Raw genomic sequence first — 9,609 nt, 5'->3', positions numbered from 1 at the left:
GGCTTTTCACTAGGTTACACACAGTTAAAAATCCATTTCACCCTTTACTATGTGACCTTGGGCAGGTCACAGCCTCACTGAGTCTGTTTCCTCAACTAAAAAATGGAAATGCCACCCTCAACCTCAAAGATTACGGTAAAGATGAAACAAGAAACGTATGTAGAGTACCCAATACACAGTAGGTACTTGATAAATGCTAGTTCTGCTCCAGTGACCAAGTGCAGAATGCACTATACTGCACTTTGTTCCTGAGAAGGAACCAAACTCCTTTTCAGTCTACACCCCAAAGATACAATGTGCTAGCATATGTCAGAACACAGCTGGTGGTGAAGGAAGAATTCCTAAGTGGTCAGGAAGTGACTCTAGGGCAGAGTACCAGTGATAAAAAAAAAGCCTAGCACCCAGCTTTCTGCTATAGTAAGCTAAGAGCATAAAATAGCAGGTCTTAGATTTGTAGTATTAATGGCAACCTCCGGCCTAAACTTAGGAGTTTGTATATGCATTTGCCAGAATGATCTCAGTGAAAGAAAGTGAATGGAAGACACTTGAGAAAGTAACTTTAATAATCTTATCTGTACTGTGATATACAAAAGTGATCACTTTCAGAATAAAATTTACAATGGCCAGAATAATTTCACAAAAATTTTTCTAGAAATAATATAGTTCTATTAAGTTTATAGAGTGTGCCTCAAAGAATACCAGAATATACGTATTGGGAGGGCAGAAGGGGGTAAAGGAAGAATTTACAAAAAAGTTAGAAACAAAAACTTGCGTTTTGAGACCTCTCACCTTAAGCTGAATGTTTCATGATCCCCAAAAATCCAATCATAAAAAATTATCTCATACTCAGTTTCACTTTACAATACAATAAACAGGTTATATTCTCAAGTTGTATTAAGTTGCTTATACAAACTTAAAGTCATGAGCATGACTTCAGGATCTGCACTTTTTATGTCAAGTGCTTTAACTAAACAGTTTAAGGCCTCCTGTATTTTCCCACATTCTTTCAGTGCTTTTCCATGCATTACAAGAGTCTCATAGTCATTCACAGTCTCCATTGCCTTATCCTGAGGAAAATCAACCAATTGTCCACCAGACAAAGGCCCAGGGTCACCAGGAGAGGTCTCCTGAGCTAGAGCACCAGACTTGGGTGTGGTTAACCAGCTGGACTTATTTTCTGAAGACAAGGTTTCTCTGGAAGGTTCCTCTTCTGTACACTCTGAGGCTTCGCCACCGCTTTTCTCGGCTCCTTCCTCCAGAGTACCTTCAGCTACTTTTGCTTCACTGCTGTTTTCAAGTCTTTCCTCCATATCCTCCACATGGTCTAAAACCATATTAATAAAAGACCTCCTAGAAGCCAGGGATCTTCTAGAGTTTATAGACTTATTTATACTATCAGGTATTTTAGGTGAAAAAAACCTTCCACGTGGACTGATGTCATTTTTGGGAGTTGAAGCATCAAATTGTTTTATAGATAACTGAAAAGGAGATGTGCTGAATGGATTTGTGCTTGAAGTATCTTTAGAAGTATAATGTTCATCTTCATCATCTGAAACAATCCTTCTACTTTTACTTTTGACTCTCACATTAACTACTTCTGACTCATCATCTTTTTCAGAAAGATCCATACTGAGACCTGCTTTGCTATGCACAAACTCTGCTCTACAATTAGCTGCAGAGCCACACAAGCTATTTTCTTTCTCAACATGCTCCAAAGACTGACTGGAAAGATGTTGTCCATTGTCTGCAGAGTCTTCCAAGAAAAGATTGAAATCACACACATACTGTGGTGAAGATGCTAAAGGTTCCTCTTCCAACCTGGCCTCATTTGCTTGAGCATCCTGTAGTGCACTGTGGGAAGCTGACAAGTTATCATCAGCTATTTTAATAATAGATGCATTTGATTCTGTATTTTGATTTTCATTTGTTATGGGATTAGTGGGCCAGGGATTACACTGATGTAAACTTTCATCATTCTTTAGTTCATCTATATTTGGCCCAAGATCAGCTCTGACAGATTTGCTAAGTAAATAATTAAAACTTCCCAAAGGGTTCTCTTGCAATGCCTCCTGTGTAGGCCCCTCTTGTGATGCCTCTTTTTGTAGATCTATTCCCAATAAAGAGTTGGTCCAGATTTCTTCTACACTTCCACACCCTTTGGGTAAAGTACCTACAAAGTCAGCATCAAATGTGCATTCATGTGGGTGTCTACCATCCTGTACAATGGTAACGTTCGTCTTTGCACTGGAAAGACAGTATTTCTCATTCTCTTTGAGATCATCAATGATTACACTTGCCATTTGGGAACTGATTTCTTCTTCCTGGGTATGATGAGTAGTTAGAAGAGGTGAAAGCTGAGGCTGTGGTTTATTCACTTCAGGGTATTTCTCCTTTGTTTGAGAAGGAAATAAAGGTTCTCTCAGACAGATCCCCTCATTTCTAGTTCTTTGTCTTACCATTAATAGCTCTGTATTTTGAGACTCAAATTCAACAAGGAACTGAGCTTTCTGAACCCTTTGTTGAATATAGTGAGATTCTTCTATCACATCAAGCTCTTCTTTAACAGATAGATCATGTGTGTACATCAAATCATGGTCTGAGATTCCAGCTATCCCCAAAGAGTGCAGGTAGGCAATATGTTCATCTAGTTTCTTATCAGATCTTCTCTGAGCAGCATGCAAAGACTGAAGCTGCAGCTGGGTCACAGAGTTCTGAAAATCCTGTATTGTGAAGAGCTCTCTTAATTCTTGTTTACTAAAATATCGGAAAGGGTTCTTCTTATCACCAGTAGTTTGTCTTACTAATGACTCCTTGAAAACCTGTCTTCTGTATATTTTTTCCTCTACAGTTCCACAAGTGATTAGCCTATAAACCACAACATTTTCTTTTTGTCCAATTCGGTGAACTCTATCCACAGCTTGAGCATCAGTTGCAGGATTCCAGCTAGGGTCAAAAATGACCACTCTAGTTGCTGCAGTTAATGTTAAGCCAACACCACCTACTTGAGTGGTAAGCAGAAAGACAGAGTAATCTTTATTTTGCTGGAATAAGTTAATTCTTTTTTCTCGTTCCACAAGATGAGTAATTGTTCCATCAATTCGCAATGTTTTAAAGTGCCTATTCTTTAGGAGGCGTTCAATGATGTTTAGAATTTGTCTTGACTGGGAAAACACCAGAGTCTGATGCCCCTCATCTCGCAGTCTCTTAAGCAGGTCCATTAGAAAAATCATTTTTCCAGATTCTTTCATCAGTGTATCATCAGTTATTTGATCAATATGAATATGGTCCACATCTGAGGAATCTTTCCCTTCATTTTCATCTTGAACAGAGAATATGACAGCCCCTAGATTCAGCAAATGACAAGCCCTTGCAGAGAGCAGCCTAGGATGATCACACAGCTTCTTTAAGACACCTAGCTCAGCCAAAGGTGAGCGTGTCTCCATTAACAACTCCTTGATATGATCTAGAGACACAAATTTCCTGTATATTTCTTCTTGTAAAGGTACAAGACGTATCCAAATAATTAAATCATTTTTCCTGGGAAGAGAAGGCATTTCATAACTGGCATCAACATCTGGATTCTTTTCACTAAGTCTGACCTCTGACTTGCTTGACTTTTTCATCTGTACCTCTTCTTTAGTCCTCCTGAGAAAATAGGGTTTTATGATTGCCATTAAGTTTTCAGATATTTTCAGTCCCAAGGCTTTTTCCCCTGGAGTAGCATCCTTCTCTCTTGCTCTAGTAATAGGATTTTCATACTCTATTTTAAAAGTTTTTAATGTTCCTAGCAGGGACCCTTGACAAGCAAAATCAAACAGGGACCACAGTTCTTGTAAATTATTCTGGATTGGGGTTCCTGTGAGGAGGATGCGATTACTGGCAGGGATAGCACGAGCACATATTGCTGACTTAGTAGATGAAGATTTTATTTTATGTGCTTCATCAAGGATGACATAGTCCCACAAAAACTCTTGGCCATTCAAGGTTGAAAGTTGCTGCCAATTATTGATTAACATTTGGTATGTAGTGATAATTACACCATTCCTTTGCTGAATCCGACTGAGGTTTCTGGCACGTTCATCCTTACTAGGACCATGAAAGGTTTTGACTCTCATTCCTGGAGTCCACTTGACAAATTCTTTTACCCATGTGCTAATAAGACTGGTTGGCATGATCAGCAGCACATGATTCACAAATGAAGCATCAAACATACCAGAAAGGAAAGCAATGATTTGAACAGTCTTCCCTAATCCCATATCATCTGCCAAAATACCACCTTTTCTTCCATCCCTATATAGGCTATATAGGAAAGCTACGCCTTCCTTCTGGTGCTCAAATAGTTGGTTGTGCAGTTCTCGATAAAGCAGCAGGCCAGAGTTGCACACATCTGTGAATTCATCATCTCCATGATCTGCCAACTCCTCCAAGGCTTCCTGTAGTTTTTGGATTCTGCTCATCAACTTTTCATTGGGAAAAATGTCCTTTGCCAAACTGAAAAGTTTAAATGCTTCTTCCAGATCTCCATTTTTAGTTGCTTCTTTGGCCTCTTTCACATATCTATTTTTTAAAAAAAGGTTTAAAAAAAGATATATATTAAAATTAGAAAGAAAGGAAACAGTTTGAACATTCAGTCTAAGAACACTTTAGAGTCCATTTTGGAATTGAAACTGCACTTGGGCTTTTAATATCCTCAAGTCAGGATGGGAAAGATTTAGCACAGAAGATGCCAATGAAAGCTGGCATCACTTAAAACACAAATATCCACCACACACTGCCAGCAACACCTTCAGGCACTAGTAGTGGGAAATGTATGTGCAAAGGTTATTGGTTCCACAGCATTAAAAAAAAAAAAATGCCACCCATAAGAAGTACGGAGTGACACTTTTTGTAAAATCAACCAACCAACCTATATTTGTGGGAGCATGGAAACAGGAAAGATACATGGATACTTCTCAGGCCACATTTTTCTGGACCTCTGTGATGCATCTGACAGGACTGATCACCTCCCTCCTTAAAATTCCCTCCTTTCACTGGGTTCTGATAGATTCCTTCTGGTTCACCACCACCACCAATCCCTGGCCATTTCTTCTCTGTATCCTTGGGTTCCTGTTCTTCCACCAAGAAGGTTCAGTCCTGGGCCCTCTTCTCACTCCTTTTACTCTCCTCAGGCTCTGCTGGAGCTTCCACTCCCACCTTTGTGCTCATGACTCCCAAGTCACTCTCTCCAACCCAGCGCTTGCCCCCAAGCTCTTGTCTAGACCCATATTCCAACTGGACATCTCCACTTGAAAGTCTAACAGGTACCTCAAATTCAATTAACCCCAAATTAAAATCATTATTTCCTCTCTAAAAATACACTTCTCCATTTCTGTGGTAGTAAATGACACTACCATCCACTTAGCCATACAAGCCAGAAATCTGAAGATCATCCTTCACTCCAATCCAAATATAAGTCATCCTTGACCTCTCCCCTCTTTTTAACCCCCTAGCCAGACAGTCCCCAGTCCAATTAACTTTATTTCCCAAATATAACCAGTGTCTTTCTCTGCATCTCCACTACCACTACTATGGTCCAAGTCACAATCATCTCTGGTCTGGATAACTACAACTTCTTACTCACTGGTCTTCCTACATATACTCTTGACCGCTCTAACACATTCTCTACATAGCAGCCAGCGATATGGTCTTAAAATATAAATCATGTCACTCTGCTTAAAATTCTTCAGTGGTTTACAGTCAACTGATTTTAAAAAGATGCCAAATCAATTCAGTGAGGAGAGAATAGTTATTTAAACTTGATATCCATGCCCTGGCAAGTGTTGTGCAGTGGTTAGAGCAATGGCCTACACAACAAAGGGTCATAAGTCTGATTCCCTGTCAAGGGCAGATACCTGGGTTGGAGGTTTAATCCCTGGCCCCGGTTGGGGGCGGCATGTGTGGGAGGCAACCAATGTGCCTTTCTCACATTGATGTTTCTCTCCCTCCCTCCCTACTTCCCTTCCACTCTCTCTAAAAATCAATGGAAAAAATATCCACAGATGAGGATTAACAAAGGACAACAAACAAAAACAAACAAACTGGATATCCATGTGCAAAGGAATGAAATATGTCCTCTACCTCACACTATACACAAAATTAATTCAAAATGGATCAAAGACCTAAATATAAGAACTAAGTCTACAAAACTATTAAAAGAAAATATAGGCATGGAAAAGACAACCCAATGAATGAAAGAACATATTCACCAATACATCTGATAAGGGATTAATATCCAAAATTTATAAAGAACTTATAAAGCTCAACACCAAAAAAACAACCCAATTTTTAAAATGGGCAAAGATCCTGTTTTAGACACTTCTCCAAAGAGCACATACAGATGGCCAATAAACATATGAAAAGATGCTCAACGTCACTAATCATCAGAGAAATGCAAATTAAAACCACAGTGAGATACCACCTCACACCTGTCAGAATGGCTATCATCAACAAATCAACAAACAAGTGTTGGTGAGGATGTGGAGAAAAGGGAACCCTTGTGCATTGTTGGTGGGAATGCAGATTGGTGCAGCCACTGTGGAAAACAATATGAAGTTACCTCAAAAAATTAAAAATGGAACTGCCTTTTGACCCAGTGATTCCACTTCTGGGAATATATCCTAAGAATCCCAAAACACCAATCAGAAAGAATGTATGCACTTCTATGTTCACAGCAGCATTATTTACAACAGCCAAGATTTGGAAGCAGCCCAAGCGTCCATCAGTAGGTGAATGGATAAAGCAACTTTGGTACATTTACACAATGGACTACTACTCAGCTATAAAAAGGAAGAAAATTTTACCCTTTGTGACAGCATGGATGGACCTGGAGAACATTATGCTAACTGAAATAAGCCAGTCAAAGAAAGAAAGACAAGTACCATATGTTTTCATTCATATGAGGAATTTAATGAAAAAACTGAACTACCAAGCAAAATAGCGACAGACTCAGAGAGAGCAGGCAAATAGCTCTGGTGGAGGGTGTTGGGGGTGGTGGTGGAGGGATTGAGAAAAAAAGAGAGAGAACTCATGGACACGGACAACATGGTGGTGGTTGCAGGGGTAGGGAGGTGGGTGGTGGTGGAAGAGGGTTTAGGGGGGATAAATGTTGATGAAAAAATATATAGAGATGTATAATAGAAAAGAAAATATAGGTACAGATCTTCATGACCGTGGACTTAGCAATGGTTTCTTTTTTCTAAAATTGTTTCATTTATATTTAATTTTTTTATTATTATTTTTAATCCTTTTTTTAAAATCTTCACTGGAGAATATTTTTTCCATTGCTTTTCAAAGACAGTGGAGGGGGAGTAGAGAGAGAGGGGGGAGGCAAGAGGCGGGAGAGAAACATAGATGTGAGAGAGACACATCGATTGGTTGCCTCCTGTACATGCCCTGATCGGGGCCAGGGATCGAGACTGCAACCAAGGTACGTGCCCTTGGCCGGAATCAAACTCAGGATCCTTCAGTCTGAGGGCCAACACTCTAACCATTGAGCCAAACTGGCTAGGGTGGCAATGGTTTCTTAGATATGCCAAACCCACAAGCAACCAAAGGTACAAATAAATTGGGCTTAATCAACATTAAAAACTTTTGTGCTTCAAAGGATACCATCAAGAAAGTAGAAAGACAACCCAAGGAATGGGGGAAAATCATGTTTCTGATAAAGGATTTGTACCCAGAATATATATAGAACTCTTACAACTCAGTAATTAAAAGACAACCAATTAAAAATGAGCAAAGGATCTGAATAGACATTTCTCTAAAGAAGATATGCAGATAGCCAATAAGCACATGAAAAGACGTTCAATATCATTAGTCATCAAGAAAATGCAAACCCAAACCACAATGAGATACCACTTCATACCCATTAAAGGTGGCTATAATCAAAAAGTGAGAAAATACCAAGCGTGGAAAAATTTGGAACTCTCATAACTTTGTTGGTGGGAATGTAAAATGGTGCAGCTGCTTTGGAAATCAGCCTGTCAATTCCTCAACAAATAACATCTAGAGTTACCATGTGATCTAAGAATTCTACTCCCAGGTACACACCCAGGAGAAATGAAAACCCTTGTCCACAGAAAATCCTGTACATGAATATTCATAGCAGTATTATTCATAAAGCCAAAAGAGGAAATAACATAAATGTCCATCAACTGATGAATGATAAAAAATATGATATAGCCTTACAATTGAATATTATGCAGCAATAAAAAGAATGAAATAACTGACTCATGCTACATGAATGAACCTTGAAAACATTTTGCTACATGAAATAATAAGCCAGTCACAAAAGGCCACACATTTTATGATTCCGTTTATATGAAATGTCTAGAATAGGAAAATTCATAAAGAAAGAAAGTAGATTAGTTGTTGCCAGGAGCTGGGGCTGGAGGATTCAGGGACTGGGAATAGTGAGAGCTAATGGGAAGAAATTTCACTTTGGGGTGATGAAAATGTTCTAAAACTACTCTGTGAATATACCAAAAATTATTAAATTGTACACTTTAAATGAGTGAATATATATATTATGTGAATTGTACCTCAAGAAAGCTATTAACAAAAAAAAACTCTTCAGTGGCTTCCTGTGGCCTACAGAATGAAGTTAAGCTCATTAGCTTAAACCGTCCCTGGTACAGCCAGGAGCTGCTGACCTCTCCAGTCATTTCCTGCTTCAAACATTTTATTTTAACCCTTTAAGCCCATCATGCTACTTGCGTTCCCTAAGCTTAGGCTCACAGCAACCTCCTCTTCCTGGAATGCATTCCTCTCCTTTCACCAAGCTAACCTCACTGAACTCATTCTTTAAGACACCAATTTCTCAGTGTTCTGTAGAATCTACTGTGGGGCTTATTAAAAAAGATTGCTGGACCCCAATACAGATTTTCTGATTCTGTAGCGAAGGCCAAGAATTTGTATTTCCGTAAGTTACTGAGGTGATGCTAATACTTGTGGTCCACAGACCACACTTTAAGAGCAACTTTAAGATATATATCAGGCCACAGTGAGGTTCCTCTAAGATGCCTTCCATCCCTACCCCATCCTCCAACTGGATTGGTTGTTCCACTTCAGTATTCCCCTGTGTTAATCTCTCTCAAAGCATTTAAAGCACTGTATTAAAATCACTACAAAACCACCTAGCTATATTACAAATGTATGAAACAACCTCACTGAAGGGTTTGGAGGGAGGAAAAGGTACTGCCCTAAGTAACCTAGGAAATGAGTGAAGCCTGTAAGACTAAAAGCAAAGGAAATGACACAAGCGCTGTACTCTGGTGGATAAAGTTGTTTCCTATGGGGGTATTGGCTAACAATTTTGATACTGCAATGCATGTATACTAGCACTGAAGAATTAAGTAAATGGATGGCAGATAGTGGGAGCCAGGTTTCTCACTGTTGGAGTGGGAGTTTACAGATAAGCAACAGTAGGAGGTTAGAATGATCCATGTGGTAATGGATCAGTTGGATACACCAGTAAAGCCCATGTTTAACACAGATACAGATGGTTATGCACAGAAATATTTATAGACATGTGTATACACATGGGTTAGTATACACACATATTTCCTTGCT

At 39.2% G+C, this 9,609-nt stretch overlaps 1 protein-coding gene across 1 annotated transcript in view; it reads right to left on the bottom strand.

Annotated features, from left to right (window-relative positions):
* Positions 1–224: 224 nt before the first annotated feature.
* ERCC6L (ERCC excision repair 6 like DNA helicase) overlaps positions 225–9,609 on the bottom strand; it is a 33,852-nt gene continuing 24,467 nt past the window's right edge. The window contains exon 2 of the mRNA XM_016219078.2: positions 225–4,557. Within this exon, the coding sequence (XP_016074564.2) occupies positions 885–4,557 (3,673 nt within the window). The 3' untranslated portion in view covers positions 225–884. The remainder of the gene's footprint in view (positions 4,558–9,609) is intronic.

This window comes from Miniopterus natalensis, chromosome X (assembly GCF_054644295.1).
Source record: "Miniopterus natalensis isolate mMinNat1 chromosome X, mMinNat1.hap1, whole genome shotgun sequence".
In the NCBI taxonomy this organism is placed as follows: Eukaryota; Metazoa; Chordata; class Mammalia; order Chiroptera; family Miniopteridae; genus Miniopterus; species Miniopterus natalensis.
This window is presented reverse-complemented; position numbering and strand designations above follow the sequence as displayed.